General features: G+C 43.4%; 1 protein-coding gene across 10 annotated transcripts in view; it reads left to right on the top strand.

Moving 5' to 3' along the window:
- The window catches only part of mcf2l2 (MCF.2 cell line derived transforming sequence-like 2), a 260,332-nt gene that overhangs the window by 124,806 nt on the left and 117,299 nt on the right, over positions 1-18,227 (top strand). For all 10 annotated transcript variants that reach the window (XM_044199615.1, XM_044199613.1, XM_044199618.1 and 7 more), the window contains 3 exons: positions 2,999-3,190; positions 17,130-17,321; positions 17,419-17,605. In XM_044199615.1, the coding sequence (XP_044055550.1) occupies positions 2,999-3,190; positions 17,130-17,321; positions 17,419-17,605 (571 nt within the window). The remainder of the gene's footprint in view (positions 1-2,998; positions 3,191-17,129; positions 17,322-17,418; positions 17,606-18,227) is intronic.

Here is an 18,227-nt window from a genome sequence, read left to right as displayed (position 1 = left end):
AATCATGTGCCTCCATCTAACCCTGTCCTCTGCATCCTCTTCACTCACACCAATAACTTCATGTCCTCTCTCACTACATCCATAAATCTCCTCTTTGGTCTTCCTCTAGACCTCCTGCCTGGCAGCTCCAACCTCAGCATCCTTCTCCCAATATATTCAGAGTCTCTCCTCTAAACATGTCCAAACCACCTCAATCTGGCCTCTCTGACTTTATCTCCAAAACATCTAACATGAGCTGTCCCTCTGATGTACTCATTCCTGATCCTGTCCATCCTCCCAAAGAGAATCTCAACATCTTAAGCTCTGCTACCTCCAGCTCTGCCTCTTGTCTTTTCTTCAGTGCCACTGTCTCTAAGCTGTACAACATCGCTGGTCTCACCACCGTCTTGAACACTTTTCCTTTCATTCTTGCTGATACTCTATTATCACACTCTATTATCACACAACACACCTGACACTTCACAGTCTCCATTGCTCTGAACCGTTGACCCTAAGTACTTAAAGTCCTGCACCTTCTTCACCTCTGCTCCCTGTAACCTCACCGTTCCACCTGGGTCCCTCCCATTGACACACATGTATTCTGTCTTACTGCGGCTAAGCTTCATTCCTCTGTTTTCCAGAGCAGACCTCCATCTCTCTAGATTTTCCTCCACCTGCTCCCTGCTCTCACTACAAATCACAATGTCATCCGCAAACATCATAGTCCATGGAGATTCCTGTCTAACCTCATCTGTCAGCCTGTCCATCACCAGAGCAAACAAGATAGGGGCTCAGAGCCGATCCTTGATGCAGACCCACCTCCACCTTGAACTCCTCTGTCACACCTACAGCACACCTCACCACGCTCTTACAACTCTCATACATGTCCTGCACCACTCTAACATACTTCTCTGCCACTCCAGACTTCCTCTTACAATACCACAGCTCCTCTCTCGGCACCTTGTCATACGCTTTCTCTAAATCCACGAAGACACAATGCAACTCCCTATGACCTTCTCTGTACTTCACTGCACTCCATCAGCATCCTCAGCGCAAATACTGCATCTGTTGTACTCTTTCTAGGCATGAAACCATATTGCTGCTCACAAATGCTCACCTCTGCCCTTAGCCTAGCTTCCACAACTCTTTCCCACAACTTCATTGTATGGCTCATCAGCTTTATTCCTCTGTAGTTGCCACAGCTCTGCACATCTCCCTTGTTCTTAAAAATTGGCACCAGTACACTTCTCCTCCATTCCTCAGGCATCCTCTCACTCCAAGATCTTGTTAAACAAACTAGTCAGAAACTCTACTGCCACCTCTCCTAGACACTTCCATACCTCCACAGGTATGTCATGTCAGGACCAACTGATTTGAGGCTTGCTCAAGGAGTCATGATCTTTGTGGTGGGTGTTTTCTTTCCCCAAATGGTCTGTTCACAGACACATCACCGGGTGGTGGGCATGATGTTCTTCGCTCGCCATCCCATGCTTCTGACAGTGTGGCAGTGCATTGTTTAGCCCAGTGGCCCACTTGACCACACCTCCAACAGGTGTCACCTTCTCTGCTGTTAGAGGGAAAGTTCCTACCTTGCCCTTGTCCACGACCTCTGGTTTTGCCTCTTCCTGTGCTTCTGTCGGCTGGTGCATAATAAGCCAGTTGAACCATCTGAAGCTTCTCAGCCATTGCTTTGGATTTCCTTGTTTGTTGATTTCTTTCATCTTGGACAACAGTCTCAGCATGTATACAAGATTTCTTAATGTCAGTCAATCTGGCACTCTGCCATGCCACACAGTGTTTAACAAAAATGGTTCTGACCTCTGGAGACAGGCCATCCACCAATGTCTGGACAAACTGTCTCTCCCACACGTTGTCATCAGTGGTACTGGTTGGCTGTTCATTTCCACTGTGCGTGTTGAAAACCTGAAGTTTCCTGGAGAAATAATCATCCAACATTTCTCCAGGTTTTTGCACATATGCATTTACAGTTGTCATATTTATGACTGGTTTAAATCTTGTCTCAAGTACTTCACACAAAGCTCTTAGCTGTGTTTGGTAAGCAGAGGCGTTTCCAATAGCCCATGGAACAGTTGAGTCCCAAGTCGCAGGTTTGACTTCTCCCCTGGCGAGAACCATTTTAGTCACACAGACATGTTCCAGTTCCGCTGAGGTAGGTCTGCACTGTGCCACCATCTTCTCCAGGGCTTTTGCAAATGCTTTCCCATTGTTCTTAGGCTCTGGGAGCCTGTCAGTGATATCCTGCAATTCTGTCTTGGAAAGTCCAACACATCGTCAACCTTGTAAATACTGAGCATGGCATCAGAAGGTGATGCGATTTCGAATCATCTGACCTGTATGAGTGACCTTTCAGTCGATCCCAGACCCCATGGCAATCAATCATGTACTCATAATCCCAGTTGGGAGGTCCTGAAAGACTAGGTGGGTCTAGGAGATCATGCAATAAACACATCTGGGATTTTTCAAAAGACCCGTTTTGTGGCCATCTTGGATCAAACTCTGCTACATTATCACAAAATGGCATTGTGTATTAAGTTGAGCCTATCACTTCCTCATCAAGAGTTCTAGGGGTTCTTTTCTCAATTATCAGTTTCAATATAGAGTACTTAATTATTATTAATTAATGAGATGCAGAGCGGGGGGCCACACATACTGTAGACTTAACTGGAACATCAATACATGGAAATCTTATAGAAAAGAGGCCTTCAGTGTCTAAGCAATGCTCCATTACATACAAACTAAAAAAGGAACCTTTTACCAGAAAGCCATAATCTCAATTGACATTTCGACAATTTATTAGCTGAGATTCAACAATTCAACTGTCTCACAAATAAAGGTTTGGTTAGGTTGAGGCACAAAAAATAGTTCGATTAGGGTATGTTCATGAATTGTGACATCTACAGACAACAGCGAAACAGTTGAAATGTTAAGAATACTCTATCTTTGTAACTATCTGTAGACTATCCAAGTAAAGTGTTACTCTGAATTGTTTTTCTTCTAGCCCACACTAGAAAAGGCCCAGCTGCACGCGGTGCACGGAGACCAGCTGATCCAAAGCAACCACTACGCTGTGGACTCTATTCGACCCAAATGTGTGGAGCTCCGGCGGGTCTGTGACGACTTCAGCAACGAGGCCGAGAAAAAGACAAATGTCTTGTCCAAATCTCTTAAGATACACATGGGCATTGATAAGGTGAGGATATGATAAGACTTAAACACGTCTACAGACATCACACCCAGAAACAAGTTCAATTCCCTGCACTTGGATAATCTGTCATTGCATGTGTAGATGAAAACGTCCAAACAATCTTTTTACTTTGGATCACCCTGAATCAGTCTTGGCCTATTATTGAAGGCTGCTGAATCTGTTTTTATCTCCTAAATCTCATTTTTCAGACTTGCTTTTATGTAATGATGTTTGTGTCTGTGACTGTGTGTCCGAATGTCTGACCTCACTCAAATTCTTGCCTTGCTTTTATATATCCTACCTTTATTTTCTTTTGTTGTCAACTTTGTGATTTTTTGTTTTGTCAGTCCTCATTTAGTCTAATACTGAAACAAGACTCCAATTCCACAGCCGCTCTGTGAGGCAATATTTAGGCACAGCGGTGGTTTGAGTTAAAGGCTATGTCAGCATGCTAACATGTTCACTGTACAATGTTAACATGGTGTTTAGCAAATATATTTGCCATGTTAACATGTGCTAATTAGCACTAAACATAAAGTATAAATGAGGTTGAAATTTGGAAAGTTTCATGGCAATCCTTCCAATATTTGTTGATGTAAGTCAGTCTGGACCAAAATGGTTGCCTGACCGACTGGCTATTGCCATGCCATTGCCATTGCCATACTGTTAGCGTAGCTAAAAATAGTAATTTGTTGGGCTTTTAACATTTCTTGAAAGTGGTATTAATTGATTTCTTTGGTAACTTGAGGGCAGTGGAGCAAGCTATAAAACTGCACTGACATATTATCACTTTATAAAGTTCTTATGGAAAAGAGCAAACATTTGCCGTTTTATACATCGAGCAGACACAGAGCAACATAAGCATTCATTTAATGTCGTGTCTCAGACGACCTGATGTAATGTAAGTCCAGCTATCCTTTTAGCTCTGTTTTGGGCTTCACCAACTCCTGAGAAAAATATTTGGCTCTTTATCTGCTAAATGCGCCACTGTGTTCACCAGCTCTAATGTTCCTTTTGTCAGCTGTTTAGTACAGGGCAGGTAGTGTACAGTGGTTGTATGAGATTTTTTGCTGAAAAAGCTGCCTGCTGCTGCTGGAAACAAGGCAAGGCAAGTTTATTTGAATAGCACATTTCATACACAGAGGCAATTCAAAGTGCTTCACATAATACATTAAAAACATAAAACAAGGTTAATAAGCAGTGAGACTGAATAAAAACAGTACATTTGCTGACTATAAAACCAAAAGAATGACCTGAAAGACACTAAAAAGCTCTGTAGAGCAGTAGGGAACTGCATGCGTTAATTGATGTTAATTCACTGGGTTGAATGGGTGGATTCATCACTATGAGTGGGTTCATCACTATGAACGACCCCTTTTAAATTATACATTGACCTGTTGTTAATATAAAAATACTTTTTAGGGCAGCTTTAGTTCCTGGTTTGCTTTATTGTCGTCAACTTTTAACTTTTCAGACCACCTTGACGCCTTTATTCCTAAAAGGCAACAGGCATTGAATCTCTGGATTTTCTTTCTGAATATATATATATATATAATATAACAGCTTGTATGTCTCTCCCTGGGCTAACAGCAGCTAGAGAGCATTAGATTCAAACAGATTGACTAATCTGCAATTTAGTGCATGACATTTTGTGACCTCTTGTGACCAGTGAGTATTAGCTTTCCTTAAAGAAGAGTTGTCAGCACAGTCTATTGTTTCAGCTTGTTTGAGAATTAGGTGGGGTGGCATACACCGTCCTTGTGAATGTCCCACCCTGTTGCTTTGGTCACAGTAACAGTAACAGTGGTTCTCAAACTTTTTCTGTCATGCCCCCTTCAGAAGCTGAAAAAAGTTCATGCCTGTTCTGAAACCATCTTAACTGTGTTCACAGTAATACAGGGCAAGCTAGCAAGGCTAGCCAATTAGCTTAACTCTTAGTGAGGTCAATTACTGAACAGGCTAATTACTGAAACAAGTCATACAACAAGACATACAAAACATCGACTAGATAGTGCAACATCATGCAATACTGAGAAAGAATTGAGTTATTGTGCTACATGAACCTTATAGCAGTAATATTACAATTTACATTGTCATTGACTTCGAGTAGGGTGTCTCTGCAGGCCAGAGAAATGGAATGGGTGGGGTAACTGTCAATCATTTTTAAATTTGGCCAATCAGAGGTTTAAAATCCTCTGTCAGTCAAAAACAAATTTCACCAATACGGCGCCTGAACCAGTTGTCAATGAGTTTTTAATTCAGCAAATCACTTCAAAGGGATTTCCATTGCTTTATGCTTCATTCGATTCAACCCAAACAAAGACGTTGTGGTGATACAGCAGCCAGGCTTACAATAAATATTCGCAAGATAGTTATTGTAAAATAACGTTAGCCTTGGGTTCGTAATTTGTGTTCCTGTTTAAAGTGGAAGTATACAGCGTATTGATAAAGTATTATCAAACGGATAATGGATCATAGATGTTAGTTTGTGGCTACCAGCATTAGCTATGGTAACTAGCTCAATTTACCAGTTTTGTGGGTGGGAGGAGAAGGATCCAACTTCAGTCCTCCCTCACAAGGCCCCTAGTTCTGTGATCCAATGGGGATTAAGCCATAGACTGTATGAACATGAGTAGTAGGGTTACGTAGTATGGATTAGGCTACGTAAACTTTCACTTATTTCACCTCAGCAGTCCACCAGATCTGTTTCTGAACAAATTTGAGGCAAGAAATAAGCAATCCAGTTGCTGAATCTTCACTCATATTAGATCTACAAGGCCTAATTGAAAAGTTTGTTCAGACACTGCCAGTTGCCACTGCTTTTCTAACCTATTAGCTTACTACTATAATTTCGCATAGAGGTTAGCGAGTTAGTTAACATTTACTGCAGTTTACTGCATACAGCCTGTGGTAGCTCATTAGCCACCAGCATCTAGCTTTCCAACAAATGCTGTTTAAATAAACTTACAATATGTGATTTCTAAAATGAGCAGTGGTGAAAGTTACTATATTATACAACAAGTAGTTCCAACCAAGCAATCTGATTGGTCAACTAGACATTTAGAAAGTGCTCAAAAAACATGACAGCACACCATACTCATCACAAAAAATATTAGTCCGCCAGGTGTGTGCCTCCCTTGTTTGAGGCAAGGGAGCGAATTGCCCCACAATATGAATACATTTTGATTATATCCTTTATTTTTTTAGTAACTGTTGTATAATCGCAATATTACACTTGAGGGCGCTTTAACGTCATTATTGGCACGCAGTGATGTTGTCAGGACCAAGGTGCTTGCGCCAAAGTCCGTGAGCATCACCCTCTCATGTTATAGTGCTTAATTCTGTTATGATCAAAAGTTGATCAAAAGTAAAATGTTGATTAAAAACATTGCTGTCTATTGATACTTTGATCCTTTGACTAGAGCTGAAAACTTCGGATCTAAACATTGAACAAGGCAACTTCTTCGTGTCGGACCTTCCTCTTCTCCTATGAGAAAGATGATTAGCCAAATTAAAAACTGATTGACAACTGATTCAGGCGGCATATTGGTGAATTTGGTTTTTGATTGACAGTGGATTGTAAGCCTCTGATTGGCCAAATTTAAAAATGATTGCCAATTATCACGCCCTCTCAAAGTCTCCTGTCTGTAGAGATACAAACATGGTGACTTCTGCACCGGTAAAAACATGGCAGATGACGATGGGCGGAAAGAGGAGGAAGTGGAAACAAATCCATAATCTCAAAATAAAATTTGAACATAAACGTCTGAACGTGAAGAATTCACAACATAACACAGGCCTAAAAATATTGTTCTTTCTACTTTCTACTTCTACTCCACTCCATAATGAAAATAATCATTAGTTGCAGTCCAATACAAAATAGTTCAAAATGAGCTCCACCTCATCCAACTACAACTGTAAAATTCTGCTTTTACATTAATGCATGAGTAATAATAATCTAATGATATAATATATAATTGTATAACAGTCACAGGGGACAATTTTCTTTCTGCATTGAGTACTTTTACTTTTAATACTTCAAGTACATTTTCCTGATTACACTTACATACTTTTTTACTTACATACATTACATGTATTTTTAACAATTTGACACAACTTTTTGATGATGAACAACTGAATGATGGACATTTACATTTCACTAATATAATACCCCCCCACAAAAACATAGTTGTAATATATTATCATTTTATAATGCATTATTATCAAATTATACTGCATTATAACAGTGATTATAATGCATTATACAATTGATTATAAAGCATTCTGAATATGTATGAGTACTTATAATTATAATTATACATTGCTATAAGCACAGTATAATGCAGTATAAGTACGTTTATAATACATTATAGACATTCAATTAATTCAATTTTATTTTATTTATATAGCGCCAATTCATAACAGAAGTTATCTCATTTTCACTTTTCCTACAGAGCAGGTCTAGATCATACTCTTTATAATATTATTTACAGAGACCCAACAAATCCCACCATGAGCAAGCATTTCCTTTAAGAGGCAGAAACCTTGGACAGAACCAGACTCAATGGTGGGCGGCCATCCACTGCTGCCGTGTAAAGTTTTAAGACAGACAGAGAGGTTTTGAGAAAGAGATTTAGACAGAGACAGGTTTTGGGAAAGGGAGGGGGCACAATACAAATACCACCTAGAATTTTTAAAATAGTAGAAATGGAATTGTAGTGTTAATATTAATAAATTAATAATAATAGTAATGACAGCTATAGGAAAAATAATGTCAGTATTAGTAACAGAGCCAAAAACAACAACTGTAGTAGCAGTTGTTGAGCAGGAACACGGGACAGCAAGTGGCCCACAACCATAGATCCAGTCTCTGCAGCTCTGGAGGCAGAAATACCTGCTGAAAGTGACAGGAGAGAAACGAGAAGGCACAGAACTACGGGAGAGAGAAGATGTCAAGTTAGTAACATGCAGTAATGGGATAAAAATCCATACAGATGGAGAGGGAGAGAAGTCGAGAGGAAAGAGGTGCATCGTGGGAAGTCTCCTAGCAGTTTAGGCCTATAGCAGCATAACTAAGGGATGGTTCAGGGCTCACCTGAGCCAGCCCTAACTATAAGCTTTATCAAAGAGGAAAGTCTTAAGCCTACTCTTAAATGTGAAGATGGTGTCTGCCTCCCGAACCCAAACTCGGACCTGATTCCACAGGAGAGAAGCTTGATAGCTGAAGGCTCTGGCTCCCATTCTACTTTTGGAGACTCTAGGAACCACAAGTAACCCTGCATCCTGGGAATGCAGTGTTCTAGTCGTCTAATATGGTAGATACGATGGTGCCTGACCATTAAGAGCTTTGTAGGTGAGGAGAAGGATTTTAAATTCTATTCTGGATTTTACAGGGAGCCAGTGCAGAGAATCTAATATTGGAGAAATATGATCTCTTTTCCTAGTTCTTGTCAGTACACATGCCGTAGCATTCTGGATCAACTGGAGAGTCATAAGGGACTTATTCGGACAGCCTGATTATGAGGAATTGCAATAGTCCAACCTAGAAATAACAAATGCATGCACTAGTTTTTCGGCATCATTTTGAGACAGGTTGTGCCTGATTTTTGCAATGCGTAGGTGAAAAAAGGCAGTCCTTGAAGTTTGTTTCATGTGGGAGTTACAGGATAAATCCTGATCAAAGATAACTCTTACGGTTCCTTACGGTAATGATGGAGGCCAGGGCAATGCCATCTAGTTTAACTTTATCTTTATATAATGTGTCTTGGAGGTGTTTGGGGCACAATACAATAACTTCAGTTTTGTCTGAGTTTAACATTAGAAAATTGCAGGTCATCCAGGTTTTTATGTCCTTAAGGCATGCCTGAAGTTTAGTTAACTGGTTAGTCTAATCTGGCTTGATCGATAGATATAATTGGGTATCATCCGAATAAAAATGAAAGTTTATGGAGTGTTTCCTAATAATATTGCCTAGAGGAAGCATATATAAGGTGAATAAATTCAGACTGAGCATAGAACCTGGTGGAACTCTGTGACTAACTTGGGTGTGCACGTAGGACTCACCGTTAACATGTACAAACTGAGATTGATCTGATAGATAGGATTTAAACCAGCTTAGTGCGGCTCCTTTAATGCCAATTACATGTTCCAGTCTCTGTAATAGGATGTGATGATCAATGGTGTCAAACGCAGCACTAAGATCTAATAAGACAAGTACAGTTACAAGTCCATTGTCGGATGCAATTAAAAGGTCATTTGTAATTTTCACCAGTGCTGTCTTTGTGCTATGATGCAGTCTAAATCCTGAATGAAAATCCTCAAATAAACTATTGTTATTTAGAAAGTCACACAACTGATGAACTGAACTGAAACGAGAAGCACGTGAGCGCAGAGTTACAGTGGGTACGGAAAGTATTCAGTCACCTTTAAATTTTTCACTCTTTGTTTCATTGCAGCTATTTGCTAAAATCAAAAAAGTTCATTTTATTTCTCATTAATGTACACTCAGCACCCCATCTTGACAGAAAAAAACAGAAATGTAGAAATTTTTGCAAATTTATTCAAAAAGAAAACCTGAAATATCACATGGTCATAAGTATTCAGACCCTTTGCTCAGTATTGAGTAGGAAGCACCCTTTTGAGCTAGTACAGCCATGAGTCTTCTTGGGAATGATCCAACAAGTTTTTCATACCTGGATTTGGGGATCCTCTGCCATTCTTCCTTTCCAGTTCCGTCAGGTTGGATGGTGAATGTTGGTGTACAGCCATTTTCAGGTCTTTCCAGAGATGCTCAATTGGGTTTAGGTCAGGGCTCTGGCTGGGCCAGTCAAGAATGGTCACAGAGATGGTCCGAAGCCACTCCTTTGTTATTTTAGCTGTGTGCTTAGGGTCATTGTCTTGTTGGAAGGTAAACCTTCGGCCCAATCTGAGGTCCTGAGCACTCTGGAAGAGGTTTTCTTCCAGGATCTCTCTGTACTTGGCCGCATTCATCTTTCCTTCAATTGCAACCAGTCGTCCTGTCCCTGCAGCTGAAAAACACCCCCATAGCATGATACTGCCACCACCATGTTTCACTGTTGGGATTGTATTGGGCAGGTGATGAGCAGTGCATGGTTTTCTCCACACATACTGCTTAGAATTAATGCCAAAAAGTTCAATCTTGGTCTCATCAGACCAGAGGATCTTATTTATCATAGTCTGGGAGTCCTTCATGTGTTTTTTGGCAAACTCTATGCAGGCTTTCATATGTCTTGCACTGAGGAGAGGCTTCCGTCAGGCCACTCTGCCATAAAGCCCCGACTGGTGGAGGGCTGCAGTGATAGTTGACTTTCTGGAACTTTCTCCCATCTCCCTACTGCATCTCTGGAGCTCAGCCACAGTGATCTTTGGGTTCTTCTTTACCTCTCTCACCAAGGCTCTTCTCCCACGATTGCTCAGTTTGGCTGGACGACCAGGTCTAGGAAGAGTTCTGGTCATCCCAAACTTCTTCCATTTAAGGATTATGGAGGCCACTGTGCTCTTAGGAACCTTGAGAGCTGCAGAAATTTTTTTGTAACCTTGGCCACAGCCGTGCCTTGCCACACATGCACTGTGAGCTGTAAGGTCTTATATAGATAGGTGTGTGCCTTTCCTAATCAAGTCCAATCAGTTTAATTAAACACATCTGGACTCCAGTGAAGGAGTAGAACCATCTCAAGGAGGATCAGAAGAAATGGACAGCATGTGAGTTAAATATGAGTGTCACAGCATAAGGTCTGAATACTTATGACCATGTGATATTTCAGTTTTTCTTTTTTAATAAATTTGCAAAAATTTCTACATTTCGTTTTTTCCGTCAAGATGGGGTGCTGAGTGTACATTAATGAGAAATAAAATGAACTTTTTTGATTTTAGCAAATGGCTGCAATGGAACAAAGAGTGAAAAATTTAAAGGGGTCTGAATACTTTCCGTACCCACTGTATTTCTCACTCTGAAATGAAATCGACTGCTCGTAGAAAGAAAAAAGTCTTGGGAACAAACCCCCCTCCATGTGATTCCCTGACAGTTCTCCTGGGCTTGGGAAAATAAAAAAGCAATAGAGGGTTTTTGCTTTTTTTCTGGTGGTGGAAGTATCCCAGTTCAGTGTGCTACACAACAACCAGATTCCTCATGCTTGTGCAGAAGAGAGATCCTGGAGAAGGTTTTGGAGCAGTTCTTGCATTGGTAATTTTTCACATCTGAATGGGTCTGTAGGTGAGCCCTGAGTTTGGACCCGTCCACAAAAGCCAGTGAATGCAGGAGAATGGCTTCTCTCGGTGTGCGTGAGATATGTCCTTGGAGCAGCCACGGTCTGGAGAAAGCTTTCCTGCATATTTTGCAAACACAAGGCAAAGTGTGAGTCCTGATGTGCATTGTGAGAGCTCCCAGGCTTACATACTCCTTCTTGCAGTATTTACAACTGAAGGATTTCCTCCACTCCGTGAGGGTCTGTCAGCTTGGGCAGCATCTGCTCGTCATCACTCCTTGGGCTTTCAGAGCCACTGTGGTCTTTAGAGGATGTGTCGGAGAGCGATGAGGGGTATCCGGAGATGGAGGAGAGGTCACTGGGCAGCGGAGACAGCGGCAAGTTGCTGGTAGTCCACATTGTGATGGGGCTGTATGCTGCCGGGCTCAGGATCTCCGGCTGGGGGATGACGGGCAGGGCAAGGCCCCTGTAGATGTGCTGTGTGAAGAACACTGTTGGGCTCTCCAGCTCACTATAATTTGGCTTCTTTGCGGAGTTTATGTGTTTCTTGACTTTGGCAAACTTTTTTTTCTTGGAAAATATAGCGGTGATTTCTGTGAAGACAGAAATCCTTATTGCTTAAGTCCAGTGGAGTGTCATTGTGCTGCGCTGCGTTTTTGGAAACTGACATGGGCGTCATAATGTGTTAAGATTATTGTTATAAAGAATTCTGGATATTTATGAGTGCTTATAACTATACTCATACATTGCTATAAGCACAGTATAACACATTATAAGTTTGTTTATAATGCATTATAATGAATTATAGACATGGGCTTCATAGAAAGTGGTACTGAACTTCAATTTCTATTCTTGCACAAAACATCAATTTCTAGCACTTTCAATGGCCCATGTCTATTATGTGTATTTTGAAAAACTTTCAAGGCCTTAATTCCCCCCCTCAAATTCACAAACTTTCAAGGCTTTCTAGGACCTGTGAGAACCCTGAAATGAAAGTACATAAGCTTACTGGCATGGGAAGAAAGTCTGAACAGAAGTAGCTGAGAGTCCACGGGTGGGGCAGGTAAAAGGGTGTAGGCAGGCAGACAGGCAGGCAGGCAGGTACAGATTCAGAGTCAGTTACAGGTTCCAGGATTCAGGATGCAGGTTGCATTTTTCTCAGGAGTTGGTAGAGAGCAAAACAGAGCTAAAAGGAGAGTGAATATTGGACTTACATTCATCAGATGACCAGAAACACAACTCCAAATGAATGCTAATGTTGATTTGTGTCTGCTGGATGTCTTAACAACTATATGCTAACAAGTTAGCCATAACAACATCATAAGGTGATGACATGTCAGATGTGTTTTCAAATAGTTCTGTTCATCCTAATGTTACAGACAGAACTGGCCGGAGACACAAGGAAGGTTATGATATAGTTTATTGTAACACCAAGAGCGTAGATAGATAATGGAGGGAAGTATACTGTCCTTTGGATGGAGATGGCGGACCTCTGGAGTAGAGTGGTGGAGCACTGAGGAGTTGGTCCACATGGGCCGGGAGACTGGAGCGACACACACGGAAGACGAGAGACACACAGGACCAGGAACTGGAGTGGATAACTCACGGAGGACTGGAGACACACAGGGACTGGAGCTGGAGTGACACACACGGAGGACAGGAGCACGAAGGAGCCAGAGAAGAGGTACTGGGTACTGGTGGCTGGTAGTAGAGTTCGTTCAGGAGAAGTGAGTCCAAAGCGTTTAACGAGTCAGGGGAACTAGCGTTGTATCCTTTGTCATTAACGAGACCGGACACAGACTGTGGTGAGGAGTTTATAGGGGAGTGGAATGGGGAGTGGAATGCTGATTGGCTGCAGGTGTGTACGAGGTGACAGGTGCTTGACATTAGTATTCAGGAGAGGGAGTGCGGTGTGAAGGAGAGCCTGGAGTGCGAAGTGAAGGGGAGCCTGGTGTGTCTGTGACAGTACCCCCCCACCCCCTCACAGTCCGCTCGTGAGGACCGAGAACCCCGATGTCGTGGCGGCCGTCCTCTACCTCGAGTGGCTGGTCGATCTGGATGCATCGTGTGGAATTCTGTTAGTAGAGAGGGATCTAAGATGTCATGTCGAGGGACCCATGATCTTTCCTCCGGACCATATCCCTCCCAGTCCACTAGGTGCTCTAAGATGCCACCATGGCATCGGGAGTCCAGGATCTCGCTGACCTGGTAGGCGGCTCCGTCCTCCAGGATCAATGGTAAGGGGGGATCTGTCACCTCACCAGGCTCTGCGGAGATAGGAACAGAGGGATGAAACGGTTTAAGCAAGGAAACATGGAAGGTGGGATGTATTTTATATTGAGGAGGTAATTGGACTTTGTATGTGACTGGGTTTATCTGTTCGACTATGGTGAAGTGACCAATGAATCTGGGACTTAGCTTTCTGCAGGGCAGTCGCATCCTGATGTCCCGAGTTGACAGCCAGACCTTTTGTCCCGGTTGGTATTCTGGAGCGGTGGATCTCCTACGGTCGGCTGTCAACCTGCGACCCTCTCGCTCTCTCGGAACCAGTAATCCACAGCGGGGACCTCCGACGGCTCCCCAGACCATGGGAAGAGAGGGGGCTGGTAACCGAGCACGCACTGGAAGGGAGTGAGCCCAGTAGTGGGTTGCCGTAGAGAATTTTGGGCGTACTCGGCCCAGCCCAGTAACTGGTTCCAAGAGTTCTGGTGGTCGTGGCAGAAGGTACGTAAGAAGCGCCCAATCTCCTGGATCTTCCTCTTCGTCTGGCCATTACTTTGAGGATGGGAGCCAGAGGAGAGGCTGACGGTCACACCTAGGAGGGAGAAGAAGGACCTCCAGACTCGGGAGATGAACTGTGGACCTCGGTTGGATAGGATGTCCTCCGGAATGCCATAATACCTGAAGACGTGGTTGAACAGACATTCTGCGGTCTCCATGGCTGTTGGTAGTCCTCGTAGTGGTATCAGGTGGCAGGATTTGGAAAACCGATCCACAATCACGAAGACGCAGGTATGGAGGTCAGATGGTGGAAGATCCGTGATGAAATCCACTCCTAGGTGTGACCAGGGTCGATTGGGCGTTGGCAGGGGACACAGTTTGCCTGTGGGAAGATGACGAGGAGACTTAGACATGGCACAATCTCGACACCCCTGTACGTACCTCCTAACGTCTCTTGCCATACTCGGCCACCAGAAGTGTTCTCGTAGCAGCGAGAGGGTTTCATTGGCCCCAGGGTGACCAGTGCCCAGAGAGGTGTGAGAGGAGTGAATGAGTTGGGTGCGTTGGAGTCTGGGGACATACTGACGATCAGGAGGACAGCCCGGCGGAGTATTGGTGGAGGCATTGGAGGAGGGCACCGAATCTTCCGACTACTGGATGGGGTTTACAAACACCTGTTGGGGAAGGATGGTTTCGGGTCTTTCAGAAATGACTTCAGGAGCATGTAGCCGGGATAGGGCATCTGCTTTGGAATTCTTGGAGCCGGGTCGGTAAGATATGAAAGCGGGAGAAGAATAGTGCCCAACATGCCTGACGGGGATTTCATCGTTTAGCTTTCTTGAGGTATTCGAGATTCTTATGGTCGATCAACACTAAGAAGGGATGCTGGGCACCCTCCAGCCAATGCCTCCACTCCTCCAATGCCAACTTTACAGTCAGCAATTCCCGGTCTCCGATGTCGTAGTTTTCCGAGTTTTCGGGAGAAGAAAGCACATGGGTGGAGTTTGGCTGGAGTTCCCTGAGTTTGCGAAAGCATCGCTCCTACCCCCATTGTAGAGGCATCCACTTCCACCGTAAATGGTTTATCAGGATCTGGGTGGGCCAGGAGCGGTGCACGGGTGAAGGTCCTCTTGAGGTGATCGAAAGCCTCTTGAGCTGCTGGTGGCCAGGACAGAGACTTGGGCTTGTTCCGGAGTAGATTAGTCAGGGGATGAACGATGGTGCTATAATCCTTAATGAATCGACGATAGAAGTTCGCGAACCCCAGAAAGCGTTGTAGTTCCTTAACCGTCGTGGGTGTGGGCCAGCTCCGGATAGCCTCCACTTTCCCCTCATCCATCTGGATACCACTGCCACTGATGATGTATCCAAGGAACTGCACTGAGGACTGGTGAAACTCACATTTCTCGGCCTTGAGGAAGAGATGATGGTCTCTCAGGCGTTCTAGGACCTTCGCAACGTGTTGGTAGTGGTCTGTTAGATTCTGGGAGTAGATCAGGATGTCGTCGATATACACTATTACAATTTTATGGAGAAAGTCCCGGGGAACCTCGTGAATGAAATCCTGAAACACGGAGGGGGCGTTAGCTAAACCATATGGCATTACCAGATATTCATAATGACCAGTGGGTGTGACAAAGGCGGTCTTCCATTCATCCCCCTCTGGTATACGGATGAGATTGTAGGCGCTGCGAAGGTCCAACTTGGTGTAGACAGTGGCTCCTCCTGTTGTTCCAACACTGCTGGGACGAGAGGAAGTGGATACCGGAACTTGACGGTTATACGATTGAGTCCTCTATAGTCCACGCATGGCCGCAAGCCTCCGTCCTTCTTAGCCACAAAAAAGAAGCTAGAAGCAGCTGGCGAAGTGGAAGGTCGAATGTAACCCTGAGCTAGGGCTTCCTCAATGAACTCACCCATGGCCTTCTGTTCGGGTATGGATAGTGGATAGATCCTTCCTCTAGGCACTGGTTCACCCGGAATGAGATCTATCGCACAGTCCCATGGCCGATGCGGAGGCAATTGGGAGGCTCTCTTAGGGCAAAAGACATCCTGGTAGGCAGCATAACACGGAGGTATTTCCACAGATTGTTTCTCTTTGGGACTTTCTATTGATGTGGAGAAGACCAAGAGTTCCTGAGAGCCGGACATGGAGGGTCGTGGTCGATGTGGAAAACAGCCAGGATAACAGGAATCACCCCATCTTAGTACCTCACCAGTAGACCATGAGATGATGGGGTCATGTTGTGTTGAGTGAAGGGGAGCCTGGTGTGTCTGTGACACCTAATTGGTAAATAAATAAATTAAAATGGAATTAAAATGGTGTAATGTGGCAAAACATACAAATCTGAATGTGTTTAAAATATGTTTGTTGTCATATAAAACAAATCATCTATAAATGGCAAATATTGTCTGGATTTTCTTCTCTGTTGGCTGATGTTTTTTTCCCCATCTTTCACACTTTTTTAAAAAGAAGTCAGACAGGGCAAGAAACACAAGCAGGTAGACAATCAGACAGGTTGTAAAAAAAAAAAACCCAAGTTAGCCAAACTTATTTGGAAGAGAAAACAAAGGAAAACAGTAAAATGATTCCCCAAACGGTTTATTGTAAACATCCATCAGTTTACAGATTTACTTCCTGGTTTTAATTTGATTTACGCATTTACTGTAGTTGTGCGAAAACAGTTTCTCATATGAGGGATTATTGCCAATATTTCAGGTGCACACATAACTGATAGAAATGATAGCCTAAACAAAATAAGACTCAAGCGAGCCAGAATGTTCTTTAAAATACAGTATAGCCCCAGTCTTTGTTGAAACTCGTAATGTGACACCAAAATGCATGAAGAATAAGTGATAGTATGTCATTGAAGATCCTAATTGACCCCAGTGGCGTGTAAACACAGGGCCCTCACATTGAACCACCATATGGGAAGGGATGGTGTGGTACATTGAAATCTTTGCCAGTTTTAACCGGTTTGAATTTCTACTGTTTACAGGTGAACCAGTGGTGTGAGTCTGGTATCTACCTGCTGGCCTCCCAGGCTGTGGATAAGTGTCAGTCACAGGAAGGGGCAGAGTCAGCACTGACTGACATCCAATGCTTTCTGGAGTCAGCAGAAAAGAACCAAGTGACTGAATTAAGGAACCTCCACAACCAGTATGAGGTTGTCCTGTCCGAGGATATCAAGGTATGGTGCACAAAAAAACATTAGTTTACAGGATGACTGGATATTCTGTTGCAAAAATGATGAGGACGAGGGTTGATAGTGAGCTGTCTGCCTGCAGGCCAGTGTCCTGAAGACACTGAAGCGCCTGGAGGATGTCCAGGAGATGTTTGAGAAGCGACACATCAGTCTGAAGAGACTGTCAGCTAAACAGACAAGGCCCGTCCAGCCTGTTGCCCCGCGGCCTGAGCCCTCTCCCAAACGGCCCTCACTGAAGAACCCCCCTAGGACTACAGGGAGTCACCAGTGTGAGTTGGATGTTGTTTTAACTAACTAATTTATGTAGGAAAGAAACTCTTACTGCCTGTGAAACCATTGATACCCTGAGCTGCAAACTTGTACAGCAACAAGCTTGTTGTAATCTGGCGTGTCTAAATCTAACAAGAATTGATGTAATCCTGTCTGGAACTCTTAAATACAGCTGCTCACTGAATCAAGCTATTTTGATCCGTATTTTCTCAATACTGTGGACAATATTACATCAACTATTGAGTTTATGGCTGTAGTAGTTGATAGATGCCTGGGCCTAGTAGGCCTCTGACATACAGGCCTGACTGTATGTCAGATCTCCAACATCTATCAACGCCTGGTACATCTTGGTAAAACAGATCATGCCTCCTAAACATGCTAAAGCATCCCCTTGTGAGGACGATTCAGTGGTTACAATGAGAGTGGAACAGCAGAGAGAGTTCTACAGCAGCAGAAAAACTTCAAATGCTTTAGCTGATCATGCATGGAACTAACAAAAGACTGCATGGCATTATTAGAGATGTACAGGAGCTAAAGACCAGCTTAGAAGTCACCCAGGATAAGTTTGAGGAGATGAGAAGGGGATTCAAGGAGACTGAAACAAAGATAAAGTAATTTGAA

Source organism: Siniperca chuatsi, linkage group LG6, assembly GCF_020085105.1.
Source record: "Siniperca chuatsi isolate FFG_IHB_CAS linkage group LG6, ASM2008510v1, whole genome shotgun sequence".
Taxonomy (NCBI): domain Eukaryota; kingdom Metazoa; phylum Chordata; class Actinopteri; order Centrarchiformes; family Sinipercidae; genus Siniperca; species Siniperca chuatsi.
This window is presented reverse-complemented; position numbering and strand designations above follow the sequence as displayed.